We start from the raw sequence: 23,021 nt of genomic DNA on the forward strand, positions 1-23,021 counted from the left end.
TGCCACACTTTTGCTGATCTACTTTAGGTAAAAGATGCTGTTTTGCATGCAGTGGAACAAGGAGATTGCAAACTAATCCTACGATCTTCAATAGGTGACTTCACCAGAATCCCCTGCACATTCTAAAATCTGAGTAGTCCTAAACATGAATGATCTCCACATCATGATCCAGTGCTGCTCAATCACTGGCTATGATTACAATAATTTGTATACATAAATATAATACCCAAGTCTCCATACTATAACTTCTACAGAGGTAGCAATTAACTGTATGACAGGGTGCCCAAACTTTTTTCAAAGAGGGCCAGATTTGATGAAGTAAACATGCATGAGGGCTGACCACAGTTGTTGAGCTTTTTATAGGATTGAAGTTGCTGAGCTTTTTTTTAGGATTTTACCCAGGGCCCGGATTAAATCGACCGGCGGACCAGATTAGGCCCCCGAAACAGACTTTGGACATGCCTGCTATATGAGATGATCACTTGTTGCAGCTAAATCAGCATGAAACAACCTGTTACTCTTCAAAAAAAAAAAAAAAACCACCATAAAACAAACATATTACCTGTAAAGCTTCATTGATATTGCCATTGTAATCTACCATTTCATTTTTTCCTGGTTCACCCTTGGGACCCTGAAAAATAGTACACAGGTGGTTAGAAACCAGAGTTTCTATCTAGATTAGAGATACTTCAGTGCTTGAAAGTATTCCAGTATCTTGAATAGAAAGCCCCAAAGAAAAGGACACGCTTCACAGAAAAACCGCGTAGTGCAGTTATAAGTGCACATATAGTCAGATTCTAACCCACTCTGGAATAGTCTTCAGTAGGTATATCTTTCTCTACTATATTTGCTTAAAGATGTTATCAAGCTGTGGTTCATCTGGCCAAGGACAGGTGGCGCTGCAAACTACAGTGGGTTGACAGCTTGCCAAAAACACACAAACCACCCCTTAGTGGAAGAGGGCAAGGTGGAGGAAAGAAGTGGCCCAGGTGGGCAGGTGAGCCACAGAGGAACATTCAGTACAGACTGGTGCAGCTCCCCAGCAATTGCTCCGTAGTCCTGTTTTGCTGCCACTGCCACTCCCCTCCACCTTACCCTCTTCAAGGGCCGCTCCTGCAGTGTAAGGAGGGGTGGGTAGTGAGCTGCAAGGAAAAGGGGCTTTGTTGAACTGTAAGGAGTCAGGGGCTTTTTCTTGTGTGGTGGGGAATATAAGAGGGTTGGCAAAGTCTCCAGGGATTGGGAAGTAGGTGGAGCTGGTGAGCAACCCAAACACAGATGTAGCCCCAGTATGTATATAAAAGAGCAAGGAGAATTTACTCACCTTTGGTCCTGGAGGTCCAGGTAAACCAGGGGGTCCAGGTTCCCCTTTACCTCCTCCAAGTGCATTGTCAGAATCTCCCTTATCTCCCTAGATATACAAATAAAGAACAGTGGTCAAATGCCTGTATTTCTATAACAAGGCTTTTTCTGAACGAGTGAAGGGGAGGAAGTGATAAATGAGAATGTATTGCTGCTAATACCCCTTAGTCAGTTGACTGCTGACATTACATATACTAATTGTGAAACCAGTTAGCAAAACCAGCACCATCCACACAGGAGGAGGAGAAACCTATGGATCTGGAGAAGCCAACCAGTATTTAGGAAATATAAAACCGAATGGGGGAGGGAGCAAAACAGATCAATGAGTATTAATCACGTTCATTGGGTCTGGAACGCTGACTAAGATGTAGCTCTTCTGATGGGCCACTGTTGCTGGTCCCACATGACTCTGAGATTTGGCCCGCCTTTCCAAGCCCTTAATGTGGTTAGTTCCCTTGGAACTCCATGCCAATACAGTGGTACCTTGGTTTACAAACTTAATCCGTTCTGGAAGTCCATTCTTAAACCAAAACCATTCTTAAACCGAGGCACACTTTCCCTAATGAGGCCTCCCGCCGCCAGTGCCCTTCCACCATTCTTAGACCGAGGTAAAGTTTGCAAACTGGGACACTACTTCCAGTTTTTCAGAGTTCGTAAACTGAATAGTTTGTAAACAGGGCTGTTCTTAAACTGAGGTACCACTGTAGAAGTTTGCTTTTAGGGATCTTCTGGGGAAAACACAACCACTGAATTATTCAAACAGGTCTTTGAAATCCTTTCTGAAGTCCTTTGCCAACCAGCTATCACTGATGTGTTGACGTTTTTACTGTAATAGTGTGATTTCAGTCTGTGGATATTTAATATGAAAGTGTGGCCTATAAACGTTTTTAAAAAACAAATGTACAAAGATCTGACCAGTGAAATATTTTTCTCCAGTCAGATTATTTGCTGTTTTTATGGAAGCATAAAGATGCATGCTGGGAGGTGCCCTGTTCCCTGAATGTTTCTGTGCAAGCAAATAGAGAATATATACCTGTTACCACATCCCCTTCCCAGGTTACAAAACAAACCTTTTGTCCTACGGTTCCAGGAGGTCCCGGATCACCAGGTTTTCCTTTCTCGCCCTGTTGGTGAAATATACACATGGTTGGATACCTACTGCAATTATTGGTTTAATCTGCACTAGGATCAGCTGAATGGCGGTAAATCTATCTATGGACACAACATGGCAAGTATGTCTACAGCTTTATTCGTGTTCCTTTGCTAGTTTTCCTTCTGAAGAACCATCGTTTGCCTTTTGATTCTATATCACAGCATGACCATGTGTCCATTTTCTTTTACACACACCCATATATATATAGGTTGGTTTTCTTTTTAAAAAAAGTTCTGGCTACAAGAAGTTTCTCTCTTTCAAAGAACATGGTTTAAAATGAAACAATCTCTCAAAACTAATCACTTTCTAATGAACTTTCCAGTTTTGAAAGGCTGCATTTCACAAACATCTTGTGAAGAACCATCTTCACAGGACAATCATTTATCTGATGGTTTGATATTGGGGGCCAGGAACTGGCAGGTGCGTCACAGGTACCAGAATCAAGGTGATGCAATCCTGTATATGTCCAAGATCATCTACAGTGCCCATATGGATGGTTTATACCCTTGTGTTATGCCCAAGTACCTAAGCTTGATAAAACAAACAATATGGGTGTTCCCACTTCAGTTATCTAACACAGAAACACCATTATCATCCCTAGCGTTATGTGTGCTGGCATGGTTGCTCAAGAGCAAACAGGCAAGACTCCCCATTGGTCTTTTCAAGGCTTTATTATCTGTCCAAAACGTTCACAATGCAGATCGACTCAATTCCATGTCTGCTCACTCACTAGCAGAATCTGGGAGTGGGCGGTCATTAAACTTTCCCCAACAGAGTAGTCTTTTGACCCCCACCCTATGCCTCCCCTCTCTGCGTGTAAACCGACTGCGCAAAGAGGGCGTGGGCAGAGAGGGACCTGCCTTCCCCCCGCTTTGTTCATGCTCGGTGCAGTGTCTCTCCCTTGCATACTCCGAGCCCTGCACCCTTTCCCCACTGGAGGCGTGGCTTTCCTCCTCTGTGAAGGAAGTGCTGCTTCTCACAATCTTTGGAGGCTCCCTGTAACCCAACTGCCCTTCCACCTCTTGCCTCTGAGCTGATGGCAGTTCCCTGACACCTAGTTTCAGGAAAGTTCTGGCCACCTGTTGCAACCCAAACTTAGCACACTTCCTCTTGTCCCACTTTGAGCTAACGAGCAATTCAGGCTTTTTCCAGATAGATGTTTGCTTAACTTAGAGCTAAAGAGCAAGTTTTCCTTGCTCTTCTTCGCCGCCTCCATTGCATCTGCAGAAAACAGCAGCAGGAGACTTTTTCAGGTGGTTCGCAGTTTATCGGAACCACCTGTACCACCGGGGCCTGGTAGGGACCCCAAGATCTCCTGCAATGCTTTTGCAAAGTTTTTTGCAGATAAAATCGCTCAGATTCAGAAGGAGGTAGACTCCACCGTGGGAGCAGGGCCAGGGCGGGAGAGTGCTAGAGTTCTGTCTGGTCCTGTTATATGGGATCAATTCCAATCTGTTACCTCCGAGGATGTGGACAGGCTGCTTGGACGAGTGAAACTGACCACCTGTCTCCTTGATCCTTGCCCATCCTGGCTGATAAAAGCGAGCCGGGAAGCGCTGGGCGATGGGCTCTGCGGGGTGGTGAATGCTTCCCTCTGTGAGGGAGCCTTCCCAGACCCGCTGAAAGAGGCGGTCATTAAACCGCTTCTTAAAAAAACATCTTTAGACCCGGCCAATTTGGCCAACTATCGCCCAGTCTCAAATCTGCCATTCTTGGGCAAGGTGATTGAGCGGGTGGTTGCTGAACAACTCCAAGCACGCCTGGAGGAAACGGACCATTTGGATCCCTTCCAATCAGGATTCAGGCCTCACCATGGGACTGAAACTGCCTTGGTCGCGCTGGTTGATGATCTCCGGCGGGCTAGGGACAAAGGTGAGAGCTGTTTCCTAGTTCTGCTGGATCTCTCAGCGGCCTTTGACACCATCGACCATAACATCCTTCTGGACCGTCTAGAGGGGCTGGGAGCTGGGGGCACTGTCATACAGTGGTTCCGCTCCTTCCTCCTGGGCCGTGTCCAGAAAGTGGTGGTGGGGGGTGAGTGTTCAGACCCCTGGGCTCTCACTTGTGGGGTGCCTCAGGGTTCTGTCCTCTCCCCCATGCTTTTTAATATCTATATGAAGCCGCTGGGAGAGATCATCAGGGGGTTTGGACTGGGTGTTCATCAGTATGCAGATGACACCCAGCTCTAACTCTCCTTTAAATCAGAACCAGCGAAGGCGGTGAAGGTCCTGTGTGAGTGCCTGGAGGCGGTTGGAGGTTGGATGGCGGCTAACAGATTGAGGTTGAATCCTGACAAGACAGAAGTACTGTTTTTGGGGGACAGGAGGCGGGCAGGTGTGGAGGATTCCCTGGTCCTGAATGGGGTAACTGTGCCCCTGAAGGACCAGGTGCGCAGCCTGGGAGTCATTTTGGACTCACAGCTGTCCATGGAGGCGCAGGTTAACTCTGTGTCCCGGGCAGCTGTCTACCAGCTCCACCTGGTACGCAGGCTAAGACCCTACCTCCCCGCGGACTGTCTCGCCAGAGTGGTGCATGCTCTAGTTATCTCACGCTTGGACTACTGCAACGCGCTCTACGTGGGGCTACCTTTGAAGGTGACCCGGAAACTGCAATTAATCCAGAATGCGGCAGCTAGACTGGTGACTGGGAGTGGCCGCCGGGACCACATAACACCGGTTCTGAGAGATCTGCACTGGCTCCCAGTACGTTTCCGAGCACGATTCAAAGTGTTGGTGCTGACCTTTAAAGCCCTAAACGGCCTCGGTCCTGTATACCTGAAGGAGCGTCTCCACCCCCATCGTTCAGCCCGGACACTGAGATCCAGTGCCGAGGGCCTTCTGGCGGTTCCGTCATTGCGAGAAGTGAGGCTACAGGGAACCAGACAGAGGGCCTTCTCAGTAGTGGCGCCCGCCCTGTGGAACGCCCTCCCATCAGATGTCAAAGAGATAAAGAATTACCTGACATTCAGAAAACATCTTAAGGCAGCCCTGTTCAGGGAAGCTTTTAATATGTAATGCTGTACTGTTTTTAACACTGATTGGGAGCCGCCCAGAGTGGCTGGGGAAACTCAGCCAGATGGGCGGGGTATAAATAATAAATTATTATTATTATTATTATTATTATTATTATTATTATTCCCTGGAAAAGAAGCGGGGAAACCACTTTAACCATATGCCACACCGCGGGGGACGGCACTTACCGCAGGGCCTGCAGTGCGCCCAAGCCACGCATTTCTCCTGGGAGTGACATGGTGGCTGATGCATCTGCAGGCTCCGCACTCCTAAAATGGCAGTGTGGAGCTTGCAGCTACCTGCTGCCTCCCCCCTCAGCCGCCCTACAGATGAGGGAGAGGTGGCAGCCTGCCCCAGCTAAACCCCACCCAGTGGGTGGCTTCCTTGTCCCTGGGTGCAGGCACGCATGCCGCCCCAGGTGCCCTAGTGGCTAACTACATCGCTCATGCTTCAGCTATAAGGACTACTCCATAGTACAAAAGGGTCTGTGGGCTGAATGGCCAAACATTTTGAGTTGTGCCTTTGCATTACATAAAAGCAGCATTCAGTTGCAAACAAATTCATTTTGATCTTTTTATGAGCCACCTTTGGCTTACGCCCCAAAGGCTGTGTGCAGTTAAAAGAACAAACAAAAACAACACAAAAATTCAACATCAAAACAATGTAAAACACAGAAACAGCAGCATCCATCCCCAAAAACCCAAACCAGACTTCAAAACGCAATTTAAATCAGCTATTCAACACACCGAAATGCCTGGGAAATAAGCAAAGGAATTTGCTGCCAAAAACACTTTATAATGAGTGGTGGGGTAGCTAGTCCAATAAAGACATTGTAAATACAAGGTCAGATGGTTGTGGGATCCAAACAAAGGCCTTGAGGGAAGACCTTGCATTTTGGGTAGAATCAAGTGGGAGAGAGTACCAGTAGTCCTTTAAGTAACAGACACCAAGTTATCCAGGCAATAGCCAGCACTTTCAAATGTGCCTAGAAAAGAAGCAGCAACTATTATAGTTATTTAAGAACTGGTTAGAGGCAGTCTCTATAGCTAATACACTGTAGCTGCTGTGTTTTGTACTAATGGAAGTTTCCAAGGTCTTCAAAGGATATATCACACAGAATGCATTTCACGAGTCCACACTAAATGTTACCAGAGCACCAATAATTGTGGCTGGACAATCTAGCAGGGATTGCAGCCGATCTACCAGTTCCAGTGACAGTGCTTCATCAATCAGCAGCACCAGACTGTGAACTCCAGAGACTGTAATCCCATCCTTAGGGAAATGCAACCCAGTCTGTTCTAATTATCTGAGCTGGCCAGAATGCATTTTTGCTCAAGAAATGTCTGGATTTCAAAATAGGAAACATGATTTAAATAATATTGATCACACTGATTTGTAATAGCACCAGCTGTATGGAAGGCTATCTTGAGACCATTTATTCTGAAACCATTCCATGTACCCCAGTGAGAGCCCATTTTTGTAAATTTCTGCTTGACGGCTGCATCACATGGGTATGAACCATATGAGCGACATATTGCTTAATGGGAAGGGCATCACTAATATTGCATGTGCAAGCATGATGTATAAAGCAGGTCTGAAAGTAAACAAGGGCAGTTCTTTTTATGGCAATAGGCCTTTGGAAGGAAGAGAAACAGAAGGGGAGCACAGAGATTGAGGAAGAATGAGCCAAGTGGTAGGGCAGAATGAAGTACTGAGAGCTGCGTGGAGCAAACCTGATTATCTGACTGCTGAAAGCTCTGTCTGATTTTCCTTTCCAACTGTTTTCTACAACCAAGACAGCCTTCAAAGTTAAACCACAACAGCTGAGATTCTCAGGATGCCAGCTTCTGTTCTAGATATAACTGCTTTCTGTGTCTGCATGGTACGCAAATGGACATGGCAATAACACTTTTGAGTACAGATGGAAATTGTTTACTCAGATGGCCATTTTCATCTAATATCTGGATCTGCAGTGGAGAAGTTGAGTTCACTTATATTTCAAAGTGCACACAAGGCATTAAATGGAGTGCTTTATTTTCAAATTAAGTTGGGAAATGTGAAGAGTTAATAAGCTGCAGCCAGAGCTAATACTAATCAGTTGCATGGATTTTGCTATCTTCAAAGTCAGCAGCAATTGCATCCTCTTATAAACCGGCATCCCAGCATACATCCAAATCGTTCTGTCCTCCCATCACAATACTTATCCTGTTTGTTATTCCAAGGGTGAAAGCAGACACAATATATAAACACATCTCTTTCAGAAGACGGCTGATGTTTGAGTATTCTGAACAGGGGTGCTTCAAATTCTGGGTTTAGTTTTGGGCATACACAGCACACTCCACACATGTAAGAAACAGGATAAAAGCATTCTTTGGCAAGCATGAAAATGCAGCTCAAAGCAACCTGGTCAAGGTTTGGGGGAAGGACAATACAAATAAGCAAACCAAGCTCAAGCATTTGACAATGTCCTACCCTCTGCCCCCTTTTCCCTGGCAAACCTGGGGGGCCCATCTTCCCTGCAACTCCACGGTCTCCCTTTATTTGGAGGATGGGTAAGAAAAGGGAGGCAGAGAATTATGTCTGTTACGCTTGACTGGTAGTCTCCAAGCACAACATAGCCAAACCCTGAAACACCTAAAAGAAACAGCAAACTTGCTAAAACTTCTACTTTTGTTGCTGAAAGCAACAACAACATCAGTAGGATTTATATAGAGTTTTAAAGTGGTGAAAACACTTCACACACCTAATCTCAGTAATCTACACAACAACCCTGTAAAGTAGGTCATTACTGAAGCCCTTCTATTGAAGCTTGGGGAGGAGATCTAGAGCTAAGATATAGTAGCTCCATAGATAGATAGATAGAAACTTCTACAGACCCTGGTGAAATTTCACTTGTTTCCTGCTGGGGAGGGGAGAGGAAAATAGGGAACATCTCTACTAACCAAAGTATTCACATACTCACATCCTGATTATAACACCAGATCTCCTTAAGAGACTTAAAATAAAACATAGACAAAGCAGACTAAGAACAGACATTTCTTTAAGTGCAATACCTTTGCTCCTGGAATCCCTGGCTCACCCTGCATTAGGAAAAGATGGAAAAACAAACTGAGAGAAGAAGAGAGGAGAGGGGCAATTCTTTTACTTCCAGCACTAACAGGCAGAGTAGGTGACCATTCTTTGAAGAAGACCTCATGCCAAAGCCCCACTTTAGCTTTATTTCAATTTGCATTTACGTCTGTCTAATGGGTTTCACTAGGTCTCACACAGCTGTGTACTGATGTGAAATTCACTCATGCAACTTTCTATCCAGCTTTAAACGGACCAAAAGTATTTTATTTCAAGACTCAAAAACAGAATCTGCAGAAATACAGATGGGCAAGAGTTGTTAATATTCAAGTTTGAGGGCAGAACTAATGAAGAAAACATTGAGTTCTGATGTTTTCCTTCTAATGCAAATGTCAGTCAGGGCTATTTTCTGGGGAGAATCAGTAGATGGGAAAGGATTTGAAGCCTTCCCTCGCTTGCAGATTTTGCCCTGCAAATATTGTCCTAAGGAGGCAACTTTGGAAAAAGAGAACCATGACTATGCAGATAGGAGCAATGTTGATTTGGGCCACCAGAGCCATAGTGTCCTTCTTTACATTCTCCCATAGAAGTGAATGGAGCACAATAATGTGTTGCTCTTGGAGAAACTCTGGTAATGACACTGGGGGCTCAACCACACTTCCCTTCATCCCATGATTTCTTGGTCCAAGAGGTTTTTCTTCCATCCCACCACTTTCCCTGAGAAAACCTGTGGTTTACTGCTGAATTGGAACCAACGTCAATCTGCAGAAAACCCAAATACCATTTGTTCTGATTCAACAAAAAAACTGCAGGTTTTCCCGGAGAAAGTGGCAGGACAAGAAAAAAACTTCTCAGACCCGTGTCTAGAAATCATGGGACAAATGGAAGTGTGGATGAGCTCTGGGTGGCCCAGCCCTCACCAACAGAATTCCCAGGGAGGAGGAAGTCACATTTGCTTCAGTGCAGAGTACAAATATAAAATTCTACCCTCTGCACATAACCTACCTTTTAAAAGGAATTTTGGTAGTGCTATAAAATTACTCTGATAAGGCAGGCCTAGGACTCAGCTATACAGCTGCAAATAAAACGTGTGTTGTAAAGTATATTATACAAATGTGGCATTAGATGGCAATGGTGAGCTATGGCAAATTCAATATTCTTTTCAAAACATTAAAAAAGCGTTTCACAGAGTTTTTTATATGTGTTTAGATTCCATACTAGTCTGCGAGAAAAGTTATATTATGATCATTTAAAAGAAACCACTCTGATCTGTGTTTCTGTTTGCAACAGTGTTATAATGTCTCTGTAACACCAGCATCTCATGTGGGCTGTGGTACTATATTTTTGTACACCACTCTAAGCACTGGTTTGCTGGCACATCAAAGCTGCTTTAGGTCTTTTTTTAAAAAAAACAACAACACCGGTGGATAGTGCATGATATGAGAATCTGCCATTGTGGCTATTTAATTAATCTGATGGATGCACATTATGAACTTCCTTTGACCAGACATTATCTTAAACATTTGCACTATTGACTAAGTGCCACTTTTTTTTTTTTTTTTACTATGAAGGAACTTTGTACTCATAGGATCTCTCCAGTGGATTATAATCTCTACTACATTACAAAACACTAGATGTGATGTTTCTGAGTGCAATAAAACCCCAAAATTTAGCAGTTGAACTGGCAAAATAGTAAGTAGTCATAAGGATAATTCTTTTTTAAAAAATGCTTTTTATTAAAACAGCTCTAATCTCAGGGCTGTGCTTTGCTTTTCAGTTCTCTGCTCCCCACTATTTGATGCTGAGAGCACACCTCTGTTTTCATCTCCTAAGAGAGCTCTACAGCCCCCCTGAGAGGTTAGCACTTGGAAACTAACCTTCATGCCTGCCACCGCAATTCCAGGATTCCCCTGACAGAGAGAAAGGAAAGACAGGGATACTTTGATAGATGGTGAAAAAAAAGGTGTTTGCTCAAGAGAGAAAGTTTCAGAAAGTTTCTCTTTTTTTTCTTGGGGAGGGGGCAAAGCATACCTAAGGTAATGTAAAATAGAAGCCAACAGCCTTGGAAGATTACTAGGGCCAAACTAGATGTGACAGCAGCACAGGGCATGTTGGCTGCATCTGATTTTTCATAGCAAAGGGAGTGTGTGAATGAATCCCTTACCAAACCCACTGCTTACTTCCCTCTAGCCTCTCCCCACAAAGACTTTTCTGATGCCAGAGCACAGATAACAAAAGCATCAACACACAAGAGCACAGGAAGCTCCCTGATACTGAGACAGACCACCGGTCCATCCAGCTCAATGTTTCCCAAAAGTGGATCTCCAGCTGTTTTTGGACTACAACTCCCTTTAGCCCTGACTATTGCCCATGCTGGACTAGCAGAATCTCATAACTCCCATAGGACTGCAGATTCCCCACCTCTGACCTAAAGGGGCACACTGCTGGGAGATAAGCTGCAGTTAGGAGCAAATTTTCTAAACCTAAATCCACACCTGTGTTCCTCTTTTAGTTCTGAGAGAGAAAGAGAAAGGTGGGGTGGGGAGGGGGAGAGAGTAAGAGGAAGAGAAAGAGAAAGGTCTGCTGCTGTCACCTCTGGCTTGGCCCTAGGGGATTCCTCAATGAGGAGTTCAGTATTGGCAGACAAACTTCTCTCAAGCACAGTTTGCCTTCCATTACCATCTCCTGCAATGCTTGGTTGCAGGGAGTGCTAGGTACATTGTGGAGCACATCACTGGTCCACATGTGCTTGGCTGGGGCACTGTGTTTGCTGAGAGGACATCCTAGAAATCACTATAGATTGTTCAGTACCACAAAGGGTTCCTCAACACATGCAATGGGGTCCTTCCGCAGACAAATCAATGTGGAAAGAATTTCCTGAGGGCGGAGGTTTTAAGACTCTTGGGTCTAGACAGGAGTGTTTCACAGTTCCTCTACACTAGCATTATCAATGCATCTTGCTATTGTTTTGAAAGAGAAACTGTGCTATTGCTTTTAGCAGAAACCAAACCTTGGCTGTTTCATAATCTTAAGGTTTTCACCATCAACTTTACTGAACATTTTCTGGTCTCATGTATGCAATTGTGCATATCTAGTATTATTTTATGACCGAGGGAAAATGTGAATATTAGTAATGGGACATTAAGGTGGGGGAATGAAATGAAATGTAGCAAGAATGCTATACAGCCATGGGATCTGCCAGGAGATCTTTGTACTTTGGATGGCAGGAAAATAAATAATTCCTCACATATGCAGGGTTTTTTGCATAAAATGTGACAAATGAGTGTTTGGTGTTGTCCTCATATCTCTACCAATTACTTAACCTTTGCTTTGCAGTTGGATTCAGGCAAACTGTTGAGGTGGTAAAGGCACCACACAAAAAACAACTAGTTATTTTTACATATGACTTCACACATTATCCAGGAGATTGTCAGCTGCAGTATCTGCATTATGTCAGTGCATTTAAAAGAACAGTCCACGTAAAAAATATTGTCCTGTGATGACTTAGCTATTTTGGCTGTTCATCTGAATCAAACTTGGGTGATTCTTTGTGAAGGCTGAAGCACATATTGAGGCTGATGAAAGGGATACTACAGAAAATGGCCTCCCTATGATAAGTGACCCCAGCCCTGTCCATAATGGCTCCATCAGCATGTAATGCTAAACTATGTCTTAACATTATGAGGACAAGCCACAATGAGTCTAGGACTCTTGCATTCACTTCACTTCTCTTCTCTTCTCCTCTCCTCTTTTGGCATAGCTGCAGGAAGGCTAGAATCTTCTGCTTCCATTTTATATTAACCACAGCTGTTCATTCTGTGCAACCCTAAACTGTGGTTAATCATAGCTACAATCTACTCAAACAAGCCAGATTTATAAGTCACAGTCTGAAGCTGACTTGTTTTAGCAAACCATATTTAAGAAGTCTGCCCAGGTTTGAACATCACAACCAGCTGCAGTTAGTCAAATAAGGAAACAAAAAATTATTAACTCCTCTTCATGGTTTTGCCAGAGAAGGAGGGAACAAGCCAAATGCTCACTGCAACTCAGTTTTGTAACATAAACTGTGGTTTAGCATTACATGTGAACCCAGCCAAAGTTGGGAAGTACACCTATAAAGGCTGTTACCTTGTGTCTCCACATATCCTTCCCAACGGCCTCAAGATGACCATGGATATGCAGAATGTAATGGCTCAATCCATTTGAAATACACTTACAAGTGTTTCAGCAGGAAGAAGGACCAGTCACCATGATGAGGTCATGTTCAGTAGCATTTTTATGGCAAAAATAATGCCCACTGTAGACCACTGTATTTCACTGCTCCCTATTAATGACTGGAAATGATGCTAATGGGGAGCAAGCTCATCAAAGCAGCCAATATGTAACATGTAACACCTGGGCAGGGAAAGAAAGATACTGGAAGCCTTTGGGAAGGATATCAAGTGGTAAGAATTTCCTAGACAAAAATTGCAGTGCAGATGGAACCTTGAGATGAGTGCTTATTGGCTAAATAAAGGAGGTGGGCACATTCTACATATTAGTATCTGTTAGGCTCTTCAATGAGATAATTTGATTACAAGAGCAAGTGGTCCTAGAGAAAGAAGTGGGAACGGATGGAAATATTTATTGTTAGACATAGAATAATGGGGGTTTGGAGAGTTTAGTGAAATAGATGAACAACAAAGAGACTTGCTTGGAGAAGCAGATTTAAATCATAAACCAAGAAGGGCAAACAGGTTCAAACATTGAAAGGTGTGAAGCAGATGGGGATGGAAGAAGAGGGAGAAGGATCATACCTCTCAACTTTCTGAAACAGAAATCAGGGGCATAGCTAAAAAACACAAGGACAGAAGATGGAAATCAGGGATTCTATGTAATAACAGGTAAAAGAAACATTCAGAAATGCATCAGATGTGAGTAATGTTTAGTAACTATGGGCTAGAGACATGAAGGGGATAAATATATATTGGGAGGGTGGATTTGATTGAAGAGATGGCATGTCAGTCCTTTAACATGTAAATGAATGCAATTCCGGAATCCTTTAAATAAGGGTTATTCTGACCTAAAATATGTGCACTGAAGTTTAATCTGAATCGCAGCTATAAATTTAAAACTAAGCACATACTCAAGTGGAATTCTTTTCCACTCCTCTGAAAGTAATAAACATTTTAACCTTGATCCAATGGCAAATCAGTCAAATTTATGCTCTCTGTTTCCGTGGCGCAAATGAAGCACAGATTGGTTTAGTGGACCGCACACTCATTGCAGTGGGTATCTTAAGGCACTTCACTTCTTTCCACAATGGGAAAACTGTTGAGGAACAGGCATGCCATTTGTTCAGCAAAACATTTCTTCCTGGTTCTTCTTCCTTTTGCTAAATCAGACTTTGAGCTTTTTGTATTTTAAGAGTAGGAAATACATGTACAGAATACATGTAGAGAATGTTAAAGGTAATTGGTGTAATCTCTGAGACTCAGGGTCAGTTGAGAGGTATGGGTAAGGGTGGTTGGATAAGTCAGACTCCATTCCTTGCAGAATACCTGAACTCCTTGTTTTCCTGGTAGCCCTGGCATGCCCCTCTCCCCCTGTAATAGGAAAAAAACAAGATAAAGATAATGAAGATGGAAGAGTGAGGGGAAAACATAGGTCCCCATATGACCTTTGTTGGTAACCACTGAAACTGGAGAAAACTGTATTCCATAAGATCTCAAGAAGCTCTGACGCTTCAGAGTAGAAGTCAACCATTGCTGTGATAATTTCTTACAATAGAATTAGTAAATTCTGAATTTATTATTAAACATTTGAAGTGTTAAAGTTATCATGATGAGAACATGGTTTTCTCCATCTTTTGCATGGGGAAAATGTCAAAACGTAATGCCAGAATCAAACTAGAGACTGGTTGTGCCAGCAAATAAATAATCAGTGCAGCTCATGGCTTGTGGTGTCAGGTAGTGTTGCAGAGATATTATGCTAATATGCCATAGGCGTAGGGATTGACTTATGACCTTCTCAATGTCACTTCAACTGGCTTATGTTAACTACCTTCCCAGAAAATACAGAACTTCACTGTGTTGAATTTATTACATCTGAAAACAACTTCTCTGCACAGCGGCCAAAACACAGATCAACTCTTTTGCTGTATGGGTAGTGTGTCAAGTTCTCCCCAGCAATGCAAGCGATCATTTACCCTGGCATCATCATAGCATGTGTTTTCCTACCACATAATGACTGCAGAAATGGGATGATGTACAATGGACCACATGGAGCAAGTGAGCCTAAATACTATGGGAGGAGAAAGGCAGTACGATTCAGTGATGCTGGAGTTTTGGATGACACTTCCTTGTTGTGTGTAACATATAGACATGAGTGTCTCTCTGGACTATGGATGGATGATTGTGACAATTTTAGTTGCTCCCAGTTCCTCATTTCCCCAAACTTAACTTCAATTCACCACATTTCCACATCAGTATTCTATTTTTTAAAAAACCTTCTCATGAAAATCTGAGTACATTTACATGCTAATTTCTCTTAATAAACACATTTCTGTTTACAATTTTTCCAAATATACACATTTTTGTAAGCAATTTAAAAAATGCAGAATGCATATTTGAATGTAATTTTCACTAATATATACAGCCACACACACCCTACTTATGTGTGATCAACTCACATGCGACCGCATATACGCACGACACCAGGAAATAAATAAATAAATGGATAGACGACAGACAGACAGACAGACAGATAAAGGGATCTGAACAGTATATAAACCAAACGTATGTGTTCACAAGCGCCAAAAATGGGAGAACAGTTTTGATTGTCACTAAAGCGAACATGAAACAACGTACTGTAATTTGTTTCTGCTTCTAACAAACCAGCAGAGGGCAGCCCAGGATCTCAATTCAAAGCTTGAGGGTGGGCTGTTGGGGGGGGGGGAGGAAGAGACAAAATGCTGTTCATTTCTTCCCACCAGGACAGTCTCCTGCTGGTTTCCTCTTTAAACTACAAGTTTCATGGAGCTTTGATTTTTCTTAACCATGAAATTGACGCTTCCTTCTCATCACAATCCAATTGGAAAACCTGGATTAAGAAGATCTCCAGATCTCCAGGGTTTAATGATCTGGCTGTGCTCACAGACAGATTGTGAAACTCTTGATGTATAATCCTTTTCACCTTGGAGAATGTGTATGCTTTTTTCAGCTGCCCGGAAAATCAGGAGGCAGCCTCTGGGTAGGTGTGGAGAACATCACTGGGATATGCTAGTTAGCACTGATATTAGTTGCTAATGATTACCCACCTTCCTCTTAATATGCAACTTGCTGTTGGGTAATGACAGACACAACATGTGAATAACTGTGGTGTCTTTGAAAGCAGACTCATTGCAACCTACTGTGAAGTCAGTCTAGGTAGCAGCCTAGGGCAGCAGTTTTTAAGGGGCCGCCTTTCTGCACAGTAGGTGACGGATGTCAAGTTTTCTTTCCTATTAGTACCTTAGTGCATGTATTTCTCTTGCTCATGAATAGTAAGGAATAAGGGAAGAATGGAGCATCTGTACTTAAAAAAGAATAGGGAGGATATGACCATTAAATTACCTCAATACATGTGCTGGGGGCAGCACATAAATACATTAATAAATCAAATTTGTCTCAGTAAGTTGTAGTGGGTACATTGAAAAGACAAGCTATCCAAATAGACATTTTTAGTAGTGTGTACTTGTAGAGTAGTGTGTAATTGGAGAGTAGTGTGTAAATTGTAAGTAGAGTTTAATTGTAGAGTTGGAAGGGACCCTGAGGATCATCTAATCCAACCCCCTGCAATGCAGGATAATGCAGCTCTCCCATACGGGGATTGAACCTGCAACCTTGGTGTTATCAGCATCACACTAACCAACTGAGCTAGAACCAGCCCCGAAGACATTTAAATCATACAGCCTGTTATAGTTTGCCTTGTCTTTTGTGGATCTTGGCCAACGTTGTAATACCTTTTTTAAAAAACACAGGGATATATTCAAAATTTATAGGCTCAATATACATTTTAATCAAATAGATAACATATGGGCATGAAATCATGTTAGCCTCTCTTAAAAGGGCGCCGAGCATCAGAATAAAAGAAAGGAGCATGCCAAACCTCAACATCAGGATCTGCCGATTTTAGAGTGGGTTTGATGTGTCAGCTAACCAGACATTGTGAAGAAACCCCAACCCGTCTCACAAGATACAGAAGGGCAAGAAATCATCAGCCAGTTTGAGTAGTCAAAGAAATGCCTTTGCAAAGAGTCAAATTCCACCAAACTCATAAAGATAGATTTCACCGTGTCTCTCTGTGTGTGCCTAGTGGAGCCAGGACATGGAAGTCTGCTAGTGGTTAATCACAACACAGATGGATATGCTATTAAATAGGCCACAGGTCTGCCTTGGGTCAAGATTTTTATAACAATACATTGTTCTGAGTAACAATTCCCATACCAGATTGACACCATGCCTACCTTCATGCTAGGCTCCCCCTTTTCGCCCTGTGCAAGGGAAAACATAGAGAAGAAAATGAGGGGGGGGTAGAAAAAGAGGGGGGAGGACAGACAGAAATAAGAAATTAGGGAAAATGAGCTGCATTGAGAAATGGATGAGAAATGAAGGGTGGCACACTTGAAAACCATGTAGGTTGTAGATAGACAAAAAAAAAATATGTAAGATGGTATGACAGAGCGCACAGTGTACACATACATTTTTTCCTTCTTCTATTGTCTCTGGCTCCACAGGTTTTTCAAGCACTATAAAACCAAGCAACTTTCTTTGACCAGAAACAAGAGCACAGAGCATCGTTTGGGCTAGAACCCAGCCATAGCATCTGTTTTCAATACCAGGATTCAATTCTAGAACATATGAGATCAGAATAGGAGAAAGCACTGCAAAATACATTCCTCTCACCACTAATTAATGGGAGAAAGCCTCTGCAGCAGGAATTAGAAATTCCAGGGCAAAGAGTGGTGTTTTCACTGCCCTAGCAAAAGTGAGGCGGGGAGGGGTGGGGGAGAGAGTGTACCTAATACCCATCACAATGGGTCACTAAATCTTCATGTCAAGACTGGGGGAAAATATTTGCCTTAAGCCATACATGTGTGCAGAATGTCCTCTGGGTGCAACACCACTCCTCTTGTCAATGTATGGGATGTTCATATGAACATCATTGTTGTAACACAGTGAAGTAGCAATCGGTGGAATTTGGGACATGGGAAGTTGCTGGTGCAATGCAAAAGTTACCTTTGGGCCAGAAGGACCAGGAAGGCCAGGGGTGCCAGGTAAGCCAGCCTCACCCACCTCACCCTGGGGAAAAGATACAAGGAAAGACAGGAAGGAATAGGAACAGATAAGGATCATAAAAAGTCAAGTTTTCTGGCTAAGAAGAAATATTATTAAAGAAGTGGTGAACAGTAATCTCAGGATGACACCCTTGCTGTCCTGCCTGGATTAATACAAGAAGGTATTCAAAAAAGCAACAACAAAACACACCTCTCCTACAGCCACAGCAGGCACTATAACCTTCCAATAGTTTGATTTCACCTCCAAAGGCACACTGCACCATTGTTTCCCGAGACAGATGCCAACCAAGCCAAGTCAACACTTTCCTCATGTTTCACCTAACACCTGAGTTCCATGACCCAAGTCACAAGATTTAGAAGCCACCTCTTGGAAACTGCTGGGGCTCAGCCCTAGCACCAAAATGAACCTACTAGACTTATAAGATTCAATATAACTCGCAGCACGATAAATCAAGGAAATCATAATAAAAGGACTATTGTAAAAATAGCAGAAGCGTCACAAACTTCAACAAAGTGGTAAGTAAGACCAGCCATATAAGGCAAGTAGGTAAGAGCCGACCCAAACGTTTCAGTGGACTGTACCATCCCAGAAGATACATGGGGAATTGCTTCTTCGAAAGTGCTCACATTATCAAAATCTCTCTCTATGTATGTTCCTGACATTAGCTTTCTACGTGCAAGGAGGTTTTCATGTGCCCCTCTGACAGTTTGGATCGGGTCTAATCAGATTTAGCCAAGGGTGGAACCACTGAAGGATACCCAGAGTTTGTACATTTTGCATGTGAATGTGGATTCAAACTCATTTTTATTCCAGATAGGTGTCAAATCTTCAGGGGCTTACAGTTGTTCCTGGCAGAAACTGTCACAAGCAACCAAGAGAGCCTGAAAAATTGGAAACTTCTCCAGTCCCACCCTCTTGTTAACAGATTCTACCCATGGGGCATGACAGAGGTTGTGATGGCTGCAGGGGAAGAAGTCACACTTACTTCAAGCCCCGTCACTCCCAGCCGAAGTTGCTCAAGGTAGGAAATGAGCAAAGTGTGATAACCAGGATATGCTTGTGTCTGTGTGCATGAGTAAGGCAAGGATGGTGTATCTTTGCCAGCACTTTCCCAGATGGCTCAGATCTGCATTAATGCATTTCAAACGCTGCTGTGCTTATTTCATTTTCTAGTCTTATGCTTCTAAAAAACAACAACCATACCTTTCTTCCATGGTACCCCTGAATTCCAGGGTCCCCCTGTAAATGCCAATTGAAATAAAAACACAAACAAGGATTGAGTTAGGTTGCATTCAGACTGAAACCCCTTTCCCTTTATGAACATGAACGTAAGAATCTGAGGGGGACATAGACAGATACAGGAGTCCCCAAGAAGAGCTGTGGGGTATTCATGTCCCTTGCAAATTTTTCAGCTCACTTAACTCTAATATTGGACCATTCTAGCCTTTAGGGATCTCTGTGTGACCAAATGTTGGGTATTACCTGCCCCTCTTTGGAGGAGTAGAAAAAGCAGTGGCATGCAGTAGCAAGGAGAATTCTATAGTATCATAAATATTGTCCTGGCTTCCGCCCAACACATTCAGACAGAAGCTCTTCTTTGAAGTTAAGAAAGAGATATTTATTCAGGCAAGTAACAGTGCAGGTTTGGCAGCAGACCCAGTGCTCAGGAGTCAGGATTAAGGAGTTCAGGAGCAGGCAAGAAGTTCAGAATTGGACAGAAGAGATGAATATGTCCCAACAAGTTTCCCTGCCCCTCTTGCCAAGCTTTGTAAAGCAAGGCTTGGGATGCTCACTCACGAGACTCTCTCACCTTGCGAGAATGACAAGTACACACTCCATCGGTGCAAGCTGGTCTGCTCCCTGCCTAGTTCTAAATAACAAGGTTGCACCCTCCTGTTCAGTCACTGATGCCTCCCTGTTCAGCTTCCCTCTCAGTTGACCAAAGGCCTCCCTAAAAAAAGGTCAGAGGGGACAACCTGCACCCCTGCTCTCTCTTCCAAAGTAACTGAAATCAGGGTGGAAAGGGGAGATCCCTGTTCCTCGGTTTCTTCTTCTTCCTCCTCTTCCTCCTCCAGAGCCTGCCGACCCAATCTTAATTGTGCTGTGGAGCTCATTACAGATATGCAGGTTTTTAAAGCTAAGTTTCTCTCTGTTCAAAAGGTGTGGAAGAATGATTTTACTTCCTAGCTAGTTCCTGGCATACTTCCCAACCTCTTCTAACTGGCTCTTTGTTTGTGGTTCTAAATCAGGTAGGGCCTGATTCAAAACTGGTCTTATGTGGAGGTAAGAATATGAGTAGGAGGAACATGAGCTCTTCACGCATTACTAATTTTCATGCCAATAAACACATTAACGCAAACAGGTTGTCCTTATTTTCCTATACCTTCCAAAGGCACATACACAGTAAGTTTATTCAGAATTTGAGCCCGTGCTTCTAAAGTGCATTAAACATGACAAGTCAGGGTCATGGATCCTTAAATAAACAAATTAAGTAGAAGATCCCTAATACTTTTGTGTGTGTAGGGTTTTCCCTTGTTCGTTCTCAAAGCATGATAGACTAACTCTCTTGTAATTAAACCATTTTGCAGCATCCCGAGAACACAGTTTATAATCACATTCTGGACTTCACTGCATTTCGCATTTCACTCACAAAGTATTTGAAATTTTAGAGGGCAGTTTTTATATCTGGTATTTCTTCTGAGTTGCTTTACTCACCTTTGGTCCAGGAGGTCCTGGCAAGCCCTGCAGATAAAAGCATATGACATCATGAGGTAGTAAAAACCTGAAAATCCCCACAGCACTGGGCAATATGCTAAGGTCTGTACTACATTTACTTCTCCTTATACCATATCACCATATATTTTATCTTTTATTACTTAAATCATGTATGCAGAAATTATCCTCTGTAGTAAGTAAATGAATTCTAAGCCCCATATCAAGCATGCACCATGTTGCATTATTTCTCCTTTATAGACCCTGAACTATTCATTTTAATAAATGTCAGCTGATAATTCACAAACATCTTTCCATACACCCAAACTACTAGGCTATGGTCCCATATTTGAAGAGACAGAGCTTACTGGGATGGCAAAAATAAAATTAAATGCATTTTAGGCCCATGACTGCAGACAAGCGTCACCTTTAAAGCACTGTAAATCACCCCTGATAGAGCTACAATTCTCAACACCCTTAACAAACTACAGTTCCCAGGATTCTTAAGGTAGGGAGGATATCCTTTAAAAGTACTTCAAATGTATGGTGTGTTTGCAGCTCAAGACTCTTTCCCTCCCTCTCTTTTTCACAGATAATAAGCCTGTTTTGTGCTTATAAGTGCTTATCCTAGGATTAAAGCAAGATGAGTTGAGAAAAATCTTCACTCCCAATTATTTCAAGTTAACCCTCCATCATGCACTCAAATCATTAGGCTGAAGTTCATAGGGTTGTTGTTTTTTAATAATAATCCTAGAGTTCAGTGGGGTTTTAAAATCCGAGAACTGAGTAACTGGACTTTTATCACACTACATTCAGATGAAGCCGGCAAGAGAATGGTCACTGAATGACCAACTCCCTTCACTGCTTGCCTACCCTTCCCTTAATGCATGCAGTTGTATGGCACTATTGAGCCAGCATTCATTATGTCCCTTGAAGGCACCAAGAAATAAATCACGTTCATGCAAGCAAATGCAGCAACCGTAGAAAAGGAAAAGATGAAACAGATACCTTTCCATCCTTGCCAGGCTTCCCTGGTTCTCCTGCTTTTCCCTAAGGCAACACAGAAATGTGTCTTTCAGAGACGCCAGCTTGGTAAACCCTTATTTCAACAAGAGTGATTTTGACCTTTTGAAAATGCTTACTGTCCCTGCAGGAATGGTGCTGTTACCAGAACATCAAATAGAATTTGAGGCTTTTAAAAGTTGGGCGTCCTGCTGAGAGTGACATAATTGCAGCCAGAGTGTGACTTCTTCACCCTGGAAGTTCGCACAGGCTGGGGTAGAGGAAATGGAATCCTCATGTAACATGGGAGAAGAAAGGCTTTGGGGCACCACCATTGCAGAACCACCATGGAGGTAAAAGCCAGATCTTTGGTTCTTCGGAGAACAGGAAGTATGGGAAACAGACACAAGCAATTGAAGAGGTACTTACAGCTGGTCCAGTTGGTCCAGGTTGTCCTGGAGTCCCTGGGAGGCCTGGTGGCCCAGGTGGCCCTGGAGGCCCTTGGATTCCTGCCTGTCCCTGTTCACCCTGAGGTGTATTGAAAACAACGCTATCATCAGTGCAGCACAATGACCCTGGAGTGTGATCTATAGCAAGCAGAGCCTGAGCAAAGGAAGAAGAGCCAAGCCAAGCAAGTTGCTGTTAGTAAGTACCTGAAGGGGGTTTCCAAAACTTGGGCAAAGGGCAATGTGTGGATGGGCTTTCTGCATGGATTCCTGAATGACTCTAAAGCTCCCGTCAGAAGGACTACAATTCCCAATCAGATCTTAGACTGGAAAAGTGAGCATCAGTACTAAAGCCCATCAAACGAGCCCTTGCCATTGTTCTTAAGGCTTCTCCTTCTTCTGCCCTTCCTTACAGATTTACAGACTGGGGGTTTCAGGGATGTCTGAATGACACAAGACAACAGCCCCCTAAAACTACTACTTCTGTTCCATCTCCGTCTCATTTCTGTTCTTGCTTCTGCTGCTTCTTTTCCTGTATTCAAAAGACTCCTTAAAAGCTTATGTTTTCTCTCAGGCTTTAAGAATTTTGTTTGCTTGTTTTACTGATGTTGTTTATCATTTATTTTACATTGTACCTCACCCTGGTATCAGTACCGATGAAGGGTGAGCTACAAATCCTTTAAATAAATACAATAAAAAATACAATAAATTTTGGTGCATTATTATTACTATCTCCACTGAATATTGCTCCTTCCTAACAGAATGCAAAATAGAATGTATGAAGTAAGAACCCTGGTTGCATCTGCTTTTTCTCTACCCAACCTTCACTATGTCCTGAATTCCAGCAGTCTGTTTCGTTGACTTCCCTGTTTTGTTTTTTTACACCCAGCCAAAGTGGTTGTGTGAGATAGCCTGCAGTGAACTCTAACAGAACATTAAATCCACACACAAT

General features: G+C 43.1%; 1 protein-coding gene across 44 annotated transcripts in view; it reads right to left on the reverse strand.

Annotated features, from left to right (window-relative positions):
- COL13A1 (collagen type XIII alpha 1 chain) overlaps positions 1-23,021 on the reverse strand; it is a gene marked incomplete at its 5' end in the record, with an annotated part of 85,221 nt that overhangs the window by 29,386 nt on the left and 32,814 nt on the right. For 19 of the 44 annotated variants that reach the window (XM_081913111.1, XM_081913108.1, XM_081913120.1 and 16 more), the window contains 13 exons: positions 563-631; positions 1,322-1,408; positions 2,430-2,483; positions 7,996-8,058; positions 8,577-8,603; positions 10,470-10,502; positions 14,133-14,177; positions 17,078-17,104; positions 17,850-17,912; positions 19,113-19,148; positions 20,625-20,651; positions 21,630-21,671; positions 22,053-22,151. In XM_081913111.1, the coding sequence (XP_081769237.1) occupies positions 563-631; positions 1,322-1,408; positions 2,430-2,483; positions 7,996-8,058; positions 8,577-8,603; positions 10,470-10,502; positions 14,133-14,177; positions 17,078-17,104; positions 17,850-17,912; positions 19,113-19,148; positions 20,625-20,651; positions 21,630-21,671; positions 22,053-22,151 (672 nt within the window). The remainder of the gene's footprint in view (positions 1-562; positions 632-1,321; positions 1,409-2,429; positions 2,484-7,995; positions 8,059-8,576; positions 8,604-10,469; positions 10,503-14,132; positions 14,178-17,077; positions 17,105-17,849; positions 17,913-19,112; positions 19,149-20,624; positions 20,652-21,629; positions 21,672-22,052; positions 22,152-23,021) is intronic. The other 25 variants (XM_081913141.1, XM_081913140.1, XM_081913112.1 and 22 more) reach the window with 20 other exon arrangements.

This window comes from Podarcis melisellensis (assembly GCF_964234715.1).
Source record: "Podarcis melisellensis genome assembly, chromosome: 5".
NCBI classification, from domain to species: domain Eukaryota; kingdom Metazoa; phylum Chordata; class Lepidosauria; order Squamata; family Lacertidae; genus Podarcis; species Podarcis melisellensis.